This window comes from Macaca nemestrina, chromosome 3 (assembly GCF_043159975.1).
Source record: "Macaca nemestrina isolate mMacNem1 chromosome 3, mMacNem.hap1, whole genome shotgun sequence".
NCBI classification, from domain to species: Eukaryota; Metazoa; Chordata; class Mammalia; order Primates; family Cercopithecidae; genus Macaca; species Macaca nemestrina.
In genome coordinates this window covers 134,110,202-134,131,618 of record NC_092127.1, presented here as the reverse complement: position 1 = coordinate 134,131,618, position 21,417 = coordinate 134,110,202, and the positions used below count along the sequence as shown (strand labels likewise).

The following is a 21,417-nucleotide window of genomic DNA, read 5'->3' as shown; positions in this document are numbered from 1 at the left end:
TTTTTCTTACTTTTATAGTTCATTATTTCTAGCAGTTTCTTTTCCCTCAGGATGTAAAACTGACACCTGGTCAGAAAATTTTCTGTGACCCTTTTCAAAATACTAATGTGCCTCGAGTATATAGTCACTGCAAGATTTACACATTAGGCAAATGAACAGAGGTATTAGAGTAGAAATTTATTTCTAAAGTTTGGATTAAATGAAACTCATTTTTGTTCATTCAAAAAGCAATTAACACTATTTTAAAAAAACAATACGTTTTATAATATATGTGTGTATATGTGTGTATCCTACTTCACTGCAAGTAGCACAATTCTTTTTTTTATTATTATACTTTAAATTCTGGGATACATGTGCAGAATGTGCAGGTTTGTTACACAGGTATACATGTGCCATGGTGGTCTGCTGCACCCATCAACACATTATTAGGTATTTCTCCTAATGCCATCCCTCCCCTTGCCCCCAACCCCCTGACAGGCCCCGGTGTGTGATGTTCCCCTCCTGTGCCCATATGTTCTCATTGTTCAACTCCCACTTATGAGAGAGAACATGTGGTGTTTGGTTTTCTATTCCTGTGTTAGTTTGCTGAGAATAATGGTTTCCGGCTTCATCCATGTCCCTGCAAAGGACATGAACTCATTCTTTTTTATGGCTGCATAGTATTCTGTGGTACATATGTGCCACATTTTCTTTATTCAGTCTATCATTGATGGGCATTTGGGTTGGTTCCAAGTCTTTGCTATTGTTAATAGTGCTGCAATAAGCATACGTGTGCATGTGTCTTTATAGAACGATTTATAATCCTTCCGGTATATACCCAGTAATGGGATTGCTGGCTCAAATGGTATTTCTAGTTTTAGATCCTTGAGGAATCACCACACTGTCTTCCACAATGGTTGAACTAATTTACGCTCCCACCAACACTGCAAAAGCATTCCTATTCCTCCACATCGTCTCCAGCATCTATTTCCTCACTTTTTAATGATCGCCATTCTAACTGGCCTGAAATGGTACCTCATTGTGGTTTTGATTTGCATTTACCTAATGACCAGCAATAATGAGCTTTTTTTCATGTTTTTTGGCAGCATAAATTTCTTTCGAGAAGTGTCTGTTCACATCCTTTGCCTACTTTTTGATGGGGTTATTTTTTTTTTCTTGTAGATTCTGGATATTAGCCCTCGTCAGATGGATAGATTGCAAAAATTTTCTGCACAATTCTTAAAAAGCAGGGAAACAGGCCCTCAGAAAATGTTTGTTGATGAATGAATGAGAATTTTAAAAGCACAGAGAACAGAAGAGAGAACAAGTGAGAGTTGGGGGGATGCCCATGTTCTGTTCCCTATTTCCAAAATTCTAGTATTTACGTTTTTGAATAAATTAAAGAGATTCCTCTTAGAAGAACTGAACACCTTGCCTCTAGGACTTTAAAGTCTTTTTCTTAATGACTATGTATAGTATACAACACTTTTGTAATCTCGAGATTCAATGGAATAGTATTAATTACTCTAACTACAATGCACTGAAGCCTTAACATTTTTTTTGTAAATACAGTTTCAATGTGTCATATTTGTCTGTAACAGCACACTGGTTGTTAATTTTTGGGGAGAAGGCCGACTTGCAGTAGAAGCCTTGTTAGTATCTTTCCCTAGGAAAATGTATGAGAAAATTAAATGTTTGAAATCTTTAAAGAATACAACTATTATAAGATTAAACTCACTGGGGCATCTTTTGTAGGATAGTGAGAAATACGAAAAAGAACAAATTTTTACTCAATGTCCATTAGGTGCCAAACAATTTTACATATACTATCTCATTTAACCTTTATAGTAACCTCTAAGAATAGGCACAGTTACTAACCCAGTTCAGAGATTATTAAACAAAGAGATTAAGTAATCAGCCTAGTTCAGGGTAACAACGAAATTTAAACTCAGTTTTGTTTACTCTAAAGCACACAGTATTTACACTTTATCACATTAACATTTCTAAATTGGGATGTTGGTGATCAAATTAGATATTGTGTATTATTCTTCAACTGGATATTTTTTAGTTCTCGCTTTTGGCTTTTGAACTAAATTATCTTTTTTCTTACACACTCTGCTATGTAATCGTCGAAGTACAGTGGAAAATTTAACATCCATTTCCTCTACTAATTAATAGCTATCCCATTTCTAAGAAAAGCAAATCTTAGCACAAAAACCACCCATGTATGGCATGTATCCACTCACATATGTCAAACTTTCTGACTGATTTTCCTACTAGTACTTGCAACTGAGCTTCCTTAGTTGCTCAGTAAACCTATGTGCATGACTTGGGTTACCAAGCAGTAGTTGGGAGTAAAATGAATGGAGAAAAAAGTGCATTTAGAAAAGAAAAATTAGGAAATGATTAGGCTTTCTGGAAGCAAGTGAGAAGTAAAAAGAAAAAAAGAGAAAAGGAAGTGTTGCCTTGACAAAGCACACACATACAAAAAAGCCACAATATATTGTGGCCATGAAGAGAGGTTTCTTTAGTAATTAGTGGCCCCTATTTCCATTCCTGTAAAATCATTTCTCAGTTTGCAGGATCACGACTCCATCTGTGCAATTGCTGGTTCACTGATACATACTGTCCCAGTGTTGAAAAACAAGTCATACGCCAGTTTAAATATTATTGACTCATTGAATTATTTTACTAAGAGTGCATGTTGTGATGAAAGGCCAGTCTTTTGTTATTTTTAGAATACTTACTTGAGTTGTATATGCAACTGTATTATTCTCTCACTATCATCTTTCAGTTTGATATCAAGAAATACTAAATTTATGATGAATCTATTCAGTTTGCTACCAAAAAGCAGTAAGGTTATGGAGAAGTATTAACATTGTCAAAAAGTACTAAGGTTATGGGGGAGATACACAATCATTAATCTGATGGGGTTTTGTTAAATATGAAATTGTCATGAAAATGCAAATAACTATCCATTGCCTTTTTCTAAACCACAAACAGATTTCATCTCCATAGTTTCAAATAATTCTTCACATTCACATATATATCTTTCATGAGTACCAATAAGAGGTACAACCAACACTCTTGTTGCAAAATGGGCCAACTGCCCAACAAGGTATGCCTAGAAGGAAGGATGACAAAGACAGGTCTGTTTATTCTATTACTTACACTTCAAGGCTAAATACTAACCCTAAATTTTAAGGATTGGTAATAGCAATAATAATGGCAGCTAACAGTTGATTACTTATTACATATTAGAAACTGTCATAAGAATTTTATCTGTAATAGCTCTTCTTTTTCCTTCAAAATAAATCTATAAGGTAAGTACTATTATTAACCTTAGTTTACAGATTAGGAAGATGGGGCTAAGCTACCTTGGGAAAAGGTACTTGCTAAAAGTCACACATTTGGCCTTAGCCAAACCAGGACTTGAATATAGGATCTTCTGACTTAAAAGCCCTGTGATACTACTTTATTGGTACCAACTAGAGGTAGCAGGAATTGCCAGAGTCCTTCTGGACAACTTCCTAGTTACTCAGCACTGACTTTTTACACAACCTGGGAAAAACTGGACAAAGGAAAAGCTATCACCACTTATGCCAGCACTTGCCATGCAAGTATAAAATAGGTTCCACCCTTAATGTCACTTTTTCAAAAAAAACAAAGATCCTTCTCAGAAGGAAGATTACCTGTAAAACCATAGTACTTTTTATAATTTGAACACATTTAGATATGTCTTCCTTGGTTTCATGTTACCTTCTCTAACATCCAAATAATAAAACAACCAACACAAGTTTCCATTCGCCTCAGGTAGGTATGGGGTTGACATTAGATGGTTTTTTCCGTGTGACAGGTGTGGTGACAAAGCCCTCCTCTGGCTTCATGAATACCTCAAAGTACTTTTTTTCCTTTAGAAAATCTTAGTGTATGATTACTCAAACCTGTCTAAGAAGTCATAAATAAACGTATACATATATTTATATATAAATTAATACATGTAAGGCAAGGCTGAAAATCTCACAATTAAATGTTTATAAAGCCAATATTTTGAATACCTGGACTTCCCTGAAAGTCCAGGTTGTATGGTTATTGGGAGTTTTATCCCCCTTCTCTCCTAGGAAGAGCTCCATATAGTTGAGTGACAGTAACATCTGTGTTTCTCTGGGGAGCACATTTAATTGATTCTAATAATAATATATATCAAGGGTGGAGTGATATATATTGTGCTTGTTTCCAAGTACTATCAAATATTTCAAATCAGTATACAGCTGAACACTAGTTAGCTTTTATAACTATATGGCATTTTTGTTAGTCTGAATCTTTAAATTTCTACTTTGTGTATCTTTCTGCATTGCTTTTAAATATGGGTCTTATTTTAATGTGTGCTGATTTTTCTTAACACAAAAAGAATCCATGAGTGCAAAGTCCAACAAGGCCCTAGCTTGTCGTCAGTGTTACTGACTGCCTCATTGTGAGGGAAGTAGTGTTCTCTTTTCTCTCAATTCAAGACACATACCGGTCTTCTAAGACTTCTCCACCAATGTGGCAGAGAAGAATGAGTTGCATACCAAAATATCTAGGAACAATCTGAAACGGCATGCCACAAGCATAAAAATAATTTGTAATATCTTGCTTATTTTTTAAATTCATAAGCATTCTGTATTCTAGTCTATAACCATGTTAGTTTTACGGTAAACATTAAGAGCTTTTTCCTCAGAATCTATAAATCACAGTGGATACTGCATGAATGTGCCCCATATTTGTGTCCCAGCCCTTTGAACACTGCTATACTTCTGGTACTAAAAGACCTCAGTAAAAAGTATGGACTGTATATCAATTTTTATTTTAAGGGACACAGACCTGTAGCTAATTGCATGACCTAGGATCACCAGTGCTACTAACATTTAATTGTCTGACACAAATGCCTATCCCTTTTTCTGTTTCTTTCTTTTTTTTTTTTTTTTTTTTTTTTGACAGAGTCTTGCTACCCCTTCAGCCACTTGAGTAGCTACAGGTACGTGCCAGCACACCCGGCTGATTTTTCTATTTTTTGTAGGGACAGAGTTTCATAATGTTGCCCGGACTGGTCTCAAACTCCTGGGCTCAAGCAATTCACCTGCCTCAGTCTCTCAAAGTGCTGTACAAAGAATAATATAGACATTAATTCCTTGCAAATACTGCAGTTTGAGTTAATTTCAAAATTATAGGCAAGAGACACTGCACCCAGTCCCTATTCCTTTTTATACGAGAGAAGATCTAAAACAACTTCCCTCAAAGTAAATCCTTTTTTGAAATGCCTTTCATATTATAAAATGGAATTTTATCATGGAATTACTCCAACAAAGAATTCCAAAGACCAAGCTGAACATTTTTTTTTTTTTTTTGTGAAAAACTTACGATATCAACTCATGTTTGGTATGATAGATTTTAAAGGGCTAAGATATAGAGAATCACATTCCTTTCCAGGAATTACTTTTGTTTTTATGTCCTTCTGGACTCTAGAATATAAATCTACTTCTAGAACATCACATTCCTTCTTTTGTTTCTTCTTCTCTCTTCCTTTCTTTTCTTATTTGTCTAGCAGAGATAAACTATAAAATTCTACCGCTAGGCAATTCCAATCTGAAGTTCTTTTTTCTTAATTTAATGCTTCAAATTGTCTGAAGTGGGTTAGTATCTTTTTCTTCTATAAGCTTAAAATCATGTATTAAAAGTTTACTTAAAGGAAGAGATTCCTACACCAATAAAGAAGCAGCAGAGGGTAAGTTTGTCACATATTTATACCTGTTAATACATGTATCCAGGTCTCCCCACTTATAAAATCAAGAATAATGTACACATAAATTCCTTGCAAATCCCACAGTTTGAGTTAATTTCAAAATATTGAGTTGGTTATTTTCACATTCCAGAGCTCCTGGTCTCCTTCCTGGTTGAATCATACAGCTAAAATACCTCAGGCAATGAGACGTCAAATTCAGTAGCACAGTTTTTCAGACAAAAAACAAGACTAATTCCTGAGGACCATGACAGCATGCTGAATATTTGCAAGCAAGGAGCCTACACCTTTCTCCAAATACAAAGCAAGCATAAACACAAAGTGTGATGCCCTCACCTGGGTCAGGTGGCACACAGGCACAGGAAAAGAGAGTGTTGTAGCCCACTTTGAAGTTGGAGTTGATGGGGTAGTAATCTGCAAGCTTGATCATCTTCTTGAAAGCATCATAGATAAAGATGAAGCTAATCAGAGAAGAAAAGCCCTCCTCCGTGAAACGTGTGAAGTATTGAACCAAGAAGCTGGCATCAGTGGCTACCAAAATGAGACACAGGAAGGCAGACCACAGGCCAATCCAAAGGCGAAACTCCAAATAGTCAAAATTATTGTCCCTGGAAAAAAGAAAGAAAGGTGTTTAGATCCCTCCTCCTTGGAACACAAGGAATAATATAAAACTACCAAATGTCTACAGAAAGATTGACAAAAATACAAGATCACCTTTAGCCACTAAATGTGAAACTCTATTTCAGCCAGAAAGCACTAAGTTTAAGAATTTAGTCTAATGATACAATTTCAAAACAATAAAAATTTGAGGAAAACACATTCAGAGTAGTTATATCATTTATATGTGAAAACCTTATTATTTTTCTCATTCAAAAAATATGGTCCCTACCTTCCTAGAGTTTATAGAGTAAATAATTTGCAAACCTAACACTGGTACTTAGTATGTGTTCAATAAATGTTTGTATGAGCTTTATGGGTTCATAAAGACACTAAGATCAATATGTTTTCTGTCCCTATGTCATCACAGTCTACTGAGGGAAACAAATCGATAAATGTATCACACTATAAAATAGTAAGTGATAATGTTACAGAAGAAGGAGTAACTAATTCTGGTTGGAAGGAAAGAGGAAGTTGCAGAAAAAATTCAAGGTGTTCAGGGATAAGTAGTAGAAACTTTCTGGACAGACCAGAGAGAGCAAGGCCAGGAAGAGGAAAAAGTAGTTAAAAAGATAACATGGCACAAGATGGCCTGTACTGCTCACTGTGTGTGGACAGACTGCCACCAACATGAGGTGGAATTAGAAATATGAGCTGTCATCAGATCAAGAAAGGCTGTCTTGCCATGCTACTGCCAGACCCTTCCACGTCTTATGGAGCTTATGAAGTCTGCCCACAGATCTGATACTCTTCTGCTGAAGCTGGGTGTGAAGCATCTTGCGACCAACATCCTTCTGTGTTTGTCCCACAGCAGACTTAGAATAGGCTACTTCCATCTAAGGAGATCACCGTCTTTTGAGGCCTTTCCCATTTCTTACAACTGAATTATTAATAGTTCAAGATTCACAACTCTGAAAGGATGGGTCAAGTGTTAATGTCTTATCATTTTATACTGATTCCTTTAAAAGTATGTGGAGAGTGCTTTATAATGATTTTTTAAACTCAATTTATTTGTGATGAAAAAGCGGGTAGTAGTATGTATTACTTGCATAAGAATAAGAAAAAAGTCAAGGATTGTGCATGCTGGACACTCTAGAACCTTGCTTTTAGACAATGAGTTTCTGATAACTGTTGATGATATATCTTAAAACTTTCCCATAGGCAATCAACTCTCCACCTTTATCAGCACCAACCCAATCTTACCCAACCCACAGGTAAGTTTTTGCCTGATACACACCCCCTCATTGATATCCTTACTGATATCTATACTTGCCTTGCTGAAAGCCATTTTCCACACTACAGCCAAAATTATCATTTTTAATGAAAGTCAGACACCCCAGCTTAAAATCTTTCAATAGCTTCCCATTGCCCTTAGAATAAAATTCAAATTCTTTACCTAGCACAGTGTCTCGCACATAGAAAGTGCCCAATAAAGACTTGCAGGATGAATAAATGCATGTCTGTACTTAAGACTTGCCTGAGACAGTTACTGACACTGACCTATGAGCTATATCTCATGCAACCAAGACATGACTGTTCCTGTGATAGCTAAAAATTATAGAATATTAGAATTCAAAGTTCTTTAGGTACTGTGATGATTAGTTTTATGTCCTGACCAGGCTACAAAGTGCCTAGACATTTGGTCAAACATTATTCTGGGTGTTTCTGTTAGGGTGTTTTTGGAGAAATAAACATACAAATTGGTGGGCTTTGAGTAAAGCAGATCACCCTCCATAGTATGTGGGGGGGAACTCATCCAATCAGTTGCAGGCCTGAATAAAACAAAAAAGATTGACCTTCCCCAGGGCAGCAGAGAATTCTCCAGCAGACTGCCTTTGAACTTCTGCAACATCAGCTCTTCCTGGTTCTATAGCAGACAGCCTTCAGACTCAAACTGGAGCATTGGCTCCCCTGGGTCTCCAGCCTGCCAGCCTCCTCAGCCTCTATAATTGCATGAGCCAACTCTTTATAATAAATCTACACACACACTCACATTTTATGGGTTCTGTTTCTCTGGAGAACACTGGCTAATACAGACACCAATCTGTCAAATTACGTCTCATTTTATAGGTAAGGACACCAAGACCAATGGAAGTTAAATCATTTATCCAACATCAAGGTTTTAATGACAGAGCTTGACCAGAAGCCAAATCTCTTGATTCTTAGGTGTTCGTTTTAAAAATTACAGCATGGTTCCCCATCTAATTTGTATTTAGCTCTAGATAGGGTGAATATTAAAAGTCATTGTCTTTTGTTTCTCTCTTCTTATCTAATCACGCAATTGAAATACATTACTGAAGAAGGAGATCATTAATACTGGGGTAAGTTATCTTCGATAGACTTTATGGGATCCTTCTGAAGATAACTTTTACTTTCCTTTGCAGTTTGCTTTATGTCCAGAACACCACTGCTTTAATCCTATGCATGCCTATGTGAGATAAGTAAACTATAGAAAAAATTGCGTTCTAGAAATTTCAGATAATTTACATTATCATACAATGAGTCAGTGTCAGAATAACAACTAAGAAACACAGTTTTGTTACTTCTGAGCCAACATACTTTTTCCCTAAAATAAAAATTTTAAACAATTACCTAGTTTTGCTACCCTAGCAAGAAGATGAAAGAGCAATCTTGATTTGTTTTAGGAATACTAGTAGTTGTTTATAGATTTAATGTTTACAGGATAGGATGAGAAACAAATCCATTAACTAGCTAATGGTTAGGAACAACATTACTTTGGGTACAAAGGAAAAGATACATGTATAAACTTAAACCTTAGAATCTAAACAATATACTAAACTAGCTGCTTTAAAAGACTTAAGCAATTCTAGAGTAGTTCAACAAGAATGACCCAAATAAAGTCAATAAAGCCAATGGCACTTCATTATGAAAGTGATATGTGTAGAGCATCAAGAAGAAAGAGGAATAAGAAATGAGAAAAATTTAAATAAGTTGATCATCAGTAATGACTGCAGTAAAATGGTATTATTACATCCAATAAATTCCCTTCGTGCCACATTTAAATAGCAATTAAGTTTTAAAAAGCAACAGGAAATGATATTAGAGACCAAAGAAGAAATTATGGTGAATTAGAAGGAAAAAATAGATTCATATCGTTATGGCACCACTCAGTGTTCCTAGATATTTTGAATCATAGTTTCTCAGTAGCACAAAACCAAGGATACAGATAAACCAAAGAAGTCATATCTGAAATATGCTACAGAAATTAATGTGCAGCCACTGACAAAGAAATATAAACTCCCTAAAAGAATACACCCAGTAATATCATGGAAGAATTAAAAATTTGAAGGCTTAAAAGCAGACTGTTTAAAGAATATAGGAAAAAAAATACTGAATGACCAAATGATAATAATACAAGTTAAAATTCAACCTTAATTGTGAAGTTTTTATATAGCTTAGAACACATTGCTGAAACATCTTTCAGATTCCTCACTCAAGTAAAAAGAAGGAATCTAATTATTATTGTGATAAAATGTGTAAAAACAATGCAAAACAGATTGCAGAATTTGGGAAATAAAACTACAAGTGTCCTTTGAAAAGTTGTGAGCTATTTTCTTCCTTCTATTACTGATTTTAAGAGATGGCAGCATATCATTCATATTCCTTTAAAATAATTCTCCAGTTTACAGGGCAAATATCAAAACCTCAGAAATAAATCCATTATTATACAGAGTTTGAGTCCAGTGAACCTACAAAGCAAGGATCTACCTATTCTTCAACAGTGGTAAAACATGTTGGGGAAAATCTGGGCAAGACAAAGTAAAATAGTTCTTACCTGAAGGACTTTTTCAGATCTCTTGCATGCTAAAGTCTAAAGTGAATTACCAAGAGGTGGGTATACAGTATACAGCACTTCCCAGACTTACTGGGACCACAGAAGTTTTTTTTCATGGAGCGTGGAATAAGACTAGTAATAGATGAAACACACTTTGGGAAACAGTGATCTATCCAAATATTTTGTATCTAGACAGAATATTATCACTGCAGGTGCTATTACACAAACAAATGATATAGCATTGTGATTAAAATAATGCTTGCCACATATTACTCAGTGATGGATTTAAAGCATGGCTTCTCAAATGTTTCTTGTTGATTTACAACTGTTATCAAATAAATCACTTGGAACTATGTTATGTTACCAATTATGATTAAAAAAAGGAGAATGTGAAAGGAACTTGCTTAGTAAAAGGAAATAATCTGTATCTCACAATTACTTAAAACAAACTGGGATGCAAACATTTTCTGTAGATTAAGGCTCTGGTCACATTTCATCCAATAAATCTTTCTGCAAAGTTTGTGCATGTTTGTTCCTGTTTATAGTACATCCTTGTTTAATCTTTCTACAAAGGCTTTCTTGTCTCACACAATGTTTCCTTAAACATATAAAAACTGTTTGACTCTTTCTATAAACTGACAAGAATAAAATTCTTTCCAATGTTCTGAGAATTATGAGAAAGGATTTATAGTAATAATTACCTACAGAAAACTCACAATATTACTTAATATTTGGAACTTTTTACATTCTCAAAAGACTCCTGCTAATGTCCTCAACCCTGTTTTCAAAAAAACTGGTTTTAAATCTTCTTTCCCGCCTCCATCCTATGACTATTTTTGATAACACACACACTTTTAAAGGCTATATATGAGTCCGTTAAGTCCATGATGTACTATGAAGGTAATGACAATTCTAAAATTAAAATCCTAAAACTGTATAACAATGTAAGACTGTGGGAATGCTGACAAGGAGTGCCAGCAAGGCATGAGACATTCTTCAATCTACCTAAGGATTGAGATCTGCCAGTAAAGGCGATTCTCTCTTAGAGGTATCAATTACATTAGAAAGAGGGTAGAAGACCCAAGCTGATTTTGAATCTACTTGTGTATTAATGTGGCCACTTGGATAATTCACTTAACTAATTTTTCCCCTTCTTAAAATGATCCATCAATTTCTAAAAGAAAATGCTGATATCATAATTATGATGCCCATTAGAAACGTCTAGTGATTCCTGAAGAGACTTGGACTCTGGAGTCAGAAAGCAAGAATTCATATCCCAGCCCCACTGATGACTTGTGATGTAATGTTAGGCAATTTGCTTATTGTTCCTGTGCTTACTTTTTCATCTATAAATCAGGATGTGGTCCCTACCTCACAGGATTGCTGTAAGAATTAAATGAGTTAGTACATATATTAGGATAATACTTGGTACATGATCAACTCTCAATAAATGTTAGGTATTTATTCAGCTGAGTTTTGGAAGCTATCTTTAGTTAAGAACATGAAACTGGGGGTGAAGAGCAGTGGATTAAGTAAAGAGCATCCTGTCTCTTTCATTATTGAATGATGTGAACTTAATCAATTTAATTTCTCTAGTATGTTGGTCAGGATCATGGCAGGAAATAGAAGGCATTCTGAAGTAACAACAAATGGCAAGGCACTCAGGGACCATCAACAGCAGGAAGCCACTACTAACTTCAGGCTTGAAAAGGCCAAGGAAGGAATAGAGCTACCAGAGCCTGGTGAGGGCTAGAGTCAAGGTGGATAAGCCACTTGACAGGGGCTGAAGTCCTCAGGGATAAGCACTGCCAGAATGCTGTGCTAAAACAAAGATGGTGAGCTGGGGAAAGGCAGACATACTCAGACCTCTCTCTCTCTCTCTTCCCGTTCTGTTGGTGCTCCCCATTAGCCAAACCCAAGAGGAAGCCAGAAGGCAAAGGGGCATGGGTGCTGCTGTCCACAGGCATCAGCCCCTAGAGCATATGGCAGGACAACAGGAAAGAGAAAAAGTGGGAAGGGAGCAAGGACGCACACAACGTAACAGTCTCAGTCGAATCATACCTGAAACAAGTGGTGACTATCTAATTGCTAAGACCCTTTCACCTCTCACATCTGAACATTCCAGTATTCTGAGTGATTTTTAGATCTGCCTAATCACTATTCTATGCTCTATCTAGCCTATAAAGGTTCTACAATTAAGCAATTCTAATTTGCAATTAAATATGTATGTACATACTTGCTGAAATTAAATAGAAGCCTCTCAAAAACTAGGACAGGTCCAGTGCTGCTCAGAATAGTGAGTGGTTGACCAGCAAAAAGGCAAAAGATGGCTCCAGAGACAGCAGTGCCTAGGAAACTCTCCAACACGCCCTAAAATAAAGAAAATATAAATGTTAAATGAAACACGTCTTTTTTCTTTTCATTTGTGATGTCACTAGGCAAACAAAGCCACGTGAATATACTATTAGGAGGGTCTTAACATATAAAGAATGAAGAACAAAGGCTCTTACCAATATGCATATTGCCACCATTTATTTCACCTTACATACAATTTAGTCATTGTTCCCTACTCCAAGGGTCGACCTGCTCTAAAGCACTATAATTACTATGACGGCTGGTGTATAGGAGGCAAAAGGTGGCTCTGATCCTTACTAAAATACTAACTGAAGCTTCTACACAAAAAAATCAAATGGTTAGAAGTGACTTGGTATTTTTGGTGGCATTTTCCTCTTTGTGGTTCCCTTCAGTGTTTTAGCCTGATTTCGCCTTGCACATAGTAGGCACTTATAAGTAGCTATCTTTTATGCACAAAAGCTACTTTTTTTTCCCTAGAGAAACACCTTTGAAGTAGAGAGGGGCACAAAGGGGACCAAAAAAGTGATCTGTCCTCCATTCTGCAATTTCTAAAACACCAATTTCAAAAGACATTCTCATTACATTTTCAGTGTCCAATGTAAACTTATATAAAAGCTTCAATTAACTATTTCTAGAGAAAATATATGTGCTGGAACATAAACAGGTAGTCTTTTATGGCCACATTTCCTTTTAGTTACATCTCTGGAAATCAACCCATTATTTTCCTTTAGCATAATAAAAACAAAGGATGTCAACAAGGATCATCAATGATGTCAACAAGGATCACTGACTTACAAAACTGTCCTAACTTTCCTAATCACATCACTCCGGACCAATGCTTTCAAGGATGACAAACTAGCCTGTTTCCTATATTTTTCATTATTTCAAACTTTAGTTATCAGTTTAGTCAGTAGTTAGGTTGGTGCAAAAGTAATCGTGGTTTTTGCCATTAAAGTAATTAAAGTAATGGCAAAAACTACACGATTACTTTTGTACCAACCTATAGACAAGCATATGTGTATTTGTAGGAAGGTTCTTTTGTAGACATAAAATAATATTTTACGAAGACATGATTTTTAAACATAAAAAGATGACAGAAACCCTTTATTCAATACATGAAGCTATAAATCTGAACACTAAAATTTGCAAAATAAAACATTTTCAAATGACTAAAGAAATTCTATAGCTTTAAAGGACACAATAATATATTCAGTGGTAGACAAAACAGTGGAGCAAAATCATGTGATCTCTTGGTATAGGAAGAGTTCTCTCTTCAATTAAACAATAAATTACCTGTTCTTAGAAGTATGATTTATGTCACAAAAAATAAGCCTTTTAATTGAAACCACCCCCTGACTGGAGCAGAGTGGATTTCTGGGGAATCTGCAGCGCCCCTCAGTCACTTCCAGTGACCCTCAACCCCTGAGTTAACCTATCCATCTGTCAACCTCACTAGGCCACCTCTTACCACTGTCCCAAAAGTTCTCCAGCAACTTCTCATTCACTTATCATTTTTAAAGAAAATACAATATACGTAAAATGATTATGAAGAAACTGTTTTTCAAATCAACTTACAAAACTTAAACACAGTAAGTTCCACTCAAAAGCTTAGGAGACCATTGTTACAATAATTACTCAAAATATTTCTTATGCTACTTCAGAGACAGCAATATTCTCCACAGACTGACACTAGCAGTACCACATGCTCCTCTTTTAAGGGTAGAATTCAATTCAGAAAACAAATGAAAGTCCTTTAGAGCAGCACTAGACAATAATAGAGTTGGGATGACGGTGGATAAAAAACAAGAGGTGACAATTAAGTAGTAAGACTGGTTTCTCTCATGGCAAATACACACACTCTGAAAAATTCCAGAACAAGTCCAGTTCATGCAGAAGTCTAGGTTTGAAGCCTGGCAGGAAGGTCTCATAAGGACTTCCATTTACATGGATGTAGGTCTAGCACATGGCTGAAGGGTGCCATCTCATTATTTATAGCCATTCCGCAGAGAGACTATCTTGCTCGTTCTTCCTCATAGGGACAGAAACCAGAATAACAAGAAAGGGCAGCAGAACCAAGATGTATTTATGCAGAGAAGACAGAAAAGTTTCTCCTAGACCAACAAATAGCATTTACCTTGATTTCTTAAACATTCAGACATTGAGATTCAGGGGAGTTAAGTGATATGAACAAATTCACATTCAATGTGACATAAGTCTTTGGGTCTTCAGTGTATGTACTTGCCCAACCAGACTTCACCCCTCATAAGGATAAAAGGTGTACCATAGGCTGGGGTTTCAACCCTTGTGCATAGACGGTGGGCTTTCTATGTCTTTATAATTTATCTTTCTTTTTTTACAACTTACACCAGTGTGTGCGTAAGATGAAAGGTAGAAACTTGAATGCTTCCTGTGGCAGGACAAGCTATGCTCTGGGTGCATGTGACAGGCAGATACACTACAACATTCTTTATCAAGCAAGGAGTGATATTTCTTATCACTGCTATGGGATCAAGACAGCACTGACTGAATGTAAGGGAGAATATAAAGGGGAAAGGACCAATTCAAAAGGAGAGATTTTTGCATTCTCTACTTGATTTGACACAGCTACTAATCTTGGGGAGGGTAAGAACAGGGTCTTCTGACATCATCCATGTTTCTCTTTCTCTCATCATGCTATCCACCATCTCTACATGTGGTCTGTAGGCACTCAGCAAATGCTAAAGGAACCAAGAAGCAAGGCCCAAATCATACTCCAGGTTCCACCTATCAAAGGTCAACAGGCGTTGCTGCTCATTCAGTAAAGATAACAACCAATTTCTTCCAGAAAACCACTTTAATTTATGGAAACCATACAACTGTTAAAGGCAGATTATTTTTATTTCAGTACTTGATCCTTTGGTAAGTACTACAGTTTCCATTCTGTGGCTGACAATCTTGAAACAGAGACAGGTGATTGATTATACACACTGCACTGGAAACTTGCTTAAATTTAGAGATGTTTCCAGTATTTCTGAGAAAAGAACTATTTGACATTTTCCTCTTCACAATACAGAAATTTAAAAAATAATATCAATGAATAACTCTAGTTTAACTGTAACTAAAGTTTAAAGCAATTTATAAGGTGAACTATCAGAAATCTCTTTGCTGATTTATTATATTCAGTGTTCGCTGATACAAAAAGGAAAACCATGTGTGGATATGTGTATTTTTAAAAGCCATAACTCATAAAGGCATTTCTACACCTGATTTCTCAGAGGAACAAATTTCCTAGCAATTTATGAGGCTGCGGACAGTTGAACTCTGAGGTGTGCAGCCACAGGATGCCACAAAGTGCTCCAGTCCATTTTGGTTGGGCTTTCATTCTATTCCACTTCTGATCATGTGACACCACTGTAGAAGAGTAGAAAGAGCAAACAACTGGCAGTCAGAAATCTGGAGTCGAGGCTCCGTTCTGCCAAAGAGAGCTGATGGTCTTAGAAATGTGACTTCACCTCAATCAATTTCAGTATTTTTATGGAGAGGAAAAATTGAGATACTAGGGTAGAGCACTGGACTCTGGAGTCAGACAATCCCAGATTGACATCTATACCATATTATTTCCTAGACCAATGACTTTAAGCAAGTTATTTAACTTACCTATGCTTCCTGGGGTTAGTATGCACATTAGATAGATAATGTATGTAAGGTGCTTAGCATAGTCTCTGACTGATAAAATGATACATGGCAACAATATGTGTACTGTACGTATTTAAATATTAGATGACGGCCGGGCGTGGTGGCTCACACCTGTAATCCCAGCACTCCGGGAGGCTGAGGTGGACAGATCAATCTACCTGAGGTCAGGAGTTCGAGACCAGCCTGGCCAACATGGAGAAACTGTGCTTCTACTAAAAACACAAAAATTAGCCGGGCATGGTGGTGCACGCCTGTAGTCCCAGCTACTCAGGAGGCTGAGGCAGGAGAATTCCTTGAACCCAGGAGGCAGAGGTTGCAGTGAGCTGAGATCACGCTACTCCACTCCAGACTGGGTGACAGTCTCAAAAAAAAAAAAAAAAAATGAGGAGGTTGGACTGGATAGTCTGTAAGGTCTCTTCCAGGTGGCTCAGCACAAAGAGCCTGTCGTGGAGTCAGGGACATCTGAATTTAAATCTCAGTTCTACCAGTGACCAACTGGGTAACCTTTCTAAATCCTACTTCTCTTCTGTAAAATCAATAGCTACTTCACAGGATAATTATTTGGATAAAATGAAAGAATAATATGTAAAGAGCTAAGAACAGAGCCTCGTATAAAGCAGAGATACAATCTAATGTTGATTTCTTTTCCTTGGCTGCTTTTCATCACCTTCTTTTCAGCCTCTCTCTATTATTTCTTTTTCCTTTAAGAGACGAAGCAGATAAAAAGAAATGATATGAAAAGATAAAATTAGTCTTCAGAAGAAACAGGTAAAAAAAAAGCCTCTTTAGGTCTACAGTATTTCCCAGAGCAAATTTTAAATCAACAGAAATCTTAAGTGGCAACACTATGGCCATTGAGAGCCATTTTACATTCCTTTGCATCACACGCAAGTCAATGATAATAAACAAAATAGCTTGTTTTACTTGACAGCAGTGAAGTCAAAATCGATATCCAAAAACATTTGTGAATATTTTTCAGCTTGCATTAGGGTACAAAATTAAACCAAGGATGGCCTGTGTTTTTTAAAAGTCAAGAAATTAGGACAAGTCCCAGAATAGTAAAACATATTTTTTACTAAAAGAAATTAGACCATAGGAGCAAGATTCTAAAAAAAATTAAAAGCCAACCACGATTTGTAATACCAGCATTTTATGTCTTTGAGCAACTTGGGACAAGGGCTGCCAAGGCCACCATTACCTGTCATGGCTAATGCAAAGCAAGCACATTCAAGATGATAAAACATTAAATATTAAAAATCTATGCTGTCAACTTTGACTTTATTGCAATTTGGTTTCTTCATATAACACTAAAAAGTGACTTTTGTTGTTTTATGTCCTTTTTATTAAGGACTTTATTATTTTGATTAATAATTATAACCCTGTTTAGGGAGGCTGAGTGACAAAAACAGAAGGGGAAAAAAGGCTGAGGAGAAAAGTGGCAGAACAGCCTAGGAAAACAAAAAATTTTCTCTTTTTTTTGACAATTTTCCACCCACTAAAGTATGGAAAATAAAGGTGGCATCAAATGATAAAGCTTTTACCAACATTACTGTCGTGTTTCAGGCTTTAGAAATTTTTTGTTTATAACAGTGAAAAGAAATGCCAGTCCTTGTGGTGGTATTCATAAGGAACTCTGCAGCATACTGAAAAATAAATTAGAAAATTAAATTTTTCTAGATAAGCCTTTGAAGCTAAAGTTTAGTCAAGAATTATGAGGTAGCCCAATGTCACTGGAAATAAGTAGTCAGAGAGGAATTACCTATCTGAGTTTTGATGTCAGGTCACCAGCATAAGCCAAACCACATGATCAAAAATAAGTGGAGAAATGATTCAAGTATCTAAAGCAAATTTGGGTCACATGGGAGTCATCTCAGAAGATTTTTTTAATACAAAAAATACTGATTCTTTATTTCCACCCTAAACAATTAAATCAGAACCAATGAAGATAATGCCTAGGGATTTGGTATTTTTTTAAGTTCCCCAAGGGATTCCCATGTGCCCCAAATGTGAGATGTACCTCCCCTTCTCCTTCAGAATAGCAGTAACGATTGGTCACACAGACCATTCATCTACACTAGGGAAGGAGACTGAATATACAACCCTCATTTTTTATTTCCCCTGTGTAGCTACAGCCAATAAATCAGTGATTTCTGTCCTGACAGATCACAGCTGCCAAATCCTTATTGCCATCCACTCTGCCTAAACTACTTTGTCGTCATAAGCAGGATTTCTGTTTACAGTGCCAGCAGGAAATGATGAAAAGGCAAGACTTGAAAGACGAATTATCTCCCTGCTTGAAGAAAAGTACAAGCCAAAAATCTTACCAACAGTTCCAAGTCTAATAGACTGGATGAGCAAGACATGGAGGGCTTTCTAATATTTTTTGTTTGTTTGAAGAGCTGTGAATATGTATCTAGATCATCGGAAACATTAGGCCCGTGTAACCTTACACAAAAACCAATTCCAGATGGATAAAAAATTTCAATGAAAACAGAAAAGAACTAAAATATGTGGGTAAATATTTCTTTAATCTTGGGGTAGGGAAAGCCTTTCTAAATATATGATGAAAAGAAGAAACTATTAAAAAACTGACAATTTTAGCTACATAAAAATTAAGATCTATACAGGAAAAGAAATCATAAATAAGGTTAAAAGACATGGCAGCTCTAAGAAAAATACAGTTTGTAATATTTCTCACAAGCAAAGAGAAAATATCCTTATTATACAAAGAGTTCTCATAAGGCAATGAAAAAAACCCTAAATGCCCCAAAAGGAAAATATACCAATGATACAAGTATAAAGAGTATAGACAATCAATAAAAATGCGAAAGGAGATTCACCCTCACTAAGTAATCAAAGAAATTAGAATTAAATAAAAATGAACCATTATTTTTCAACCCGCAGAATGACAAAAATGAAAATATGGGACAAAATTCTGTTTTCACAAGGGTATAAGAAAGTGGACATCTTTGTCTGTTATTGGTAGACGTACGAACTGGTATAGCCTCCTGTAGTGTATTTGAAACAAATATCAAAAAATAAAATGAGCATATCCTGCAATCATTCTGCTAGAAATTTGCCCTAGGAAGGTAATCTCAATAATAAACATGTAGTTAATCACCTACATTTTTTTTGTTTATAAAAAAACAGGAAAAACTAAAAGTCCACTAAGAGGGGCTCTGTTATAGTAAATTATAGCACATGCATCATGTGTATAAATATATGTAGTCATTAAAAATGATGTTAAATATTCATACTGAAGTGGAAAGACATCCATGAAATACTAAAATTATGTAACAGCATGTATAGGATTTTATTTATATAAAATCCTATATATCAATCTATCTGTATACACATGAACTTTAAGATATATGGGAAAATGCTCATGACAATGTTAATAATGATTAATTTATTTATATAAAGTCCTATATATCAATCTATCTGCATACACATGAATTTTAAGATGTATGGGAAAATGTTCACAACAATGTTAATAATGATTAATTCTGGTTGATGGGTTTCAGGGCAAAATTACCTTCTACATATTTTGGGGGGATTTTTGGAATTTTCTACAATATATAATTATATCTTATTCTCAAAACAGTTGCAAACCAAACACAAAATAAGAATTAGAATTTAGCATCAGTTGAGACTCCCCACATCCCTGCCTAAATCACTATCATTTTCTGATCACCAAGAAAATAGGGTGGCAAAGGTCTTTCAAATAAAAAACCCACCAAATACACATTACTTAACCTCAATCAAACAGGATTTAATTTACAACTTGCCCATGAAGCAAAGCACATTATTTGAAGTTCCTTTAAAGAAGGAATAGCTAATAAATTTTAGAGGCAACCAGGTAATGCAGAATCCTTATTTTGTTGCTAAATAGGTCTATTTATTTTTACCTACCAAAATTGTGTCATTCCAACAGATTATCTCTACCTAACTTTGAAACTGGAATATGTTGATAGTGTAGACTAACGTCACCTTATATTTTCACTTCAAGGAGGAAATGCATTTTGGTGCCAAAGGGCAACACTCAGCTAAATTGAAATTCTTGTACAATTCTCAATATAGTAAAGCAATTACCAATTTGCTTTAATCTTGCTGTTATAAATTACACATAATAGGCTTTGTAAAGATTCGTCTATCTTATCAAGGAACATCGCATGTGAATAAGAAATGATATAGTTCCAACTTAAGCAGGTTGATTAAATATTCTCAGCACAGCTTTATGTTAAAATAAAGTCTCAAATTTGGAGATGCCAACTATAAATGTTCCTTATTATGAGACAAGTTCCCTTAAAATGTGCTCTGTTAAGCTCCATAAATATCACAAAATTCACAGAATCTAAAAATCTTACTGTATTCTTTTGCTAAAAGGTTTGTGAAAATAGGATTATATTTACTCCTGGAAAAAAATTAAAATTACTTTCTTCACTCAGTCTTCACTCTAGACTGTGCTTATTCATTCACAATCAACGATGTAGTTTTAAATTAAAAGACTTTCTGTATTTCATAACACTAAAAGGAACAATTTTTTAAGTAAGACTTGTCACAAGGTATCAAAAATTATTCCTTACATAAGTATCTTGCCCATAGACTAAGTAATCCATAAATATTTGTTGATTTAATTTGCATTAAGGTTCCATTCAGACAGTACTTTGAATGAAAAACCAATGGTAGTAATACATTCTACTGAAATATATTTATACACTGACATTTAACAATGTAATTAGAAGTAGCTAAATGAATTGAGCAGTATACTCATTTGGCAACCAAGAGTATAAATGAATTGGCCCATCCATATGAATGGGTTCCGCATCAGTGGATTCAACCAACTCCAGATCAAAAATAGTCAGGAAAAACTAAAAATAAAACATAACAATATAACAATAAATGCTAATACAAAATTTAAAATATAGTATAACATATTTCATAGTATTTGCATTGTATTAGGCATTATAAGTAACCTAGAGATAAAGTATATGGATGTGCAAAGGTACTACACAAATAGTACCCCATTTTGTAAAAGAGATTTGCACATCGATGAATTTTGGTATCCATGGGAAGAAAGGGGGTCCTGGAACCAATCCTCTGCTGATAGCGAGGAATGACTGCAACAATGCAGTGAGTTGGCACACATGGTTACAGAGAGTTTAGTTGTGAAGGG

At 35.5% G+C, this 21,417-nt stretch overlaps 1 protein-coding gene across 7 annotated transcripts in view; it reads right to left on the bottom strand.

The window, feature by feature from the left end:
• The window catches only part of LOC105477324 (solute carrier family 4 member 4), a 504,202-nt gene that overhangs the window by 97,124 nt on the left and 385,661 nt on the right, over positions 1-21,417 (bottom strand). For all 7 annotated transcript variants that reach the window (XM_011733788.3, XM_011733790.3, XM_011733791.3 and 4 more), the window contains 2 exons: positions 12,448-12,581; positions 6,095-6,366 (listed from right to left, as the gene is read on the bottom strand). In XM_011733788.3, the coding sequence (XP_011732090.1) occupies positions 6,095-6,366; positions 12,448-12,581 (406 nt within the window). The remainder of the gene's footprint in view (positions 1-6,094; positions 6,367-12,447; positions 12,582-21,417) is intronic.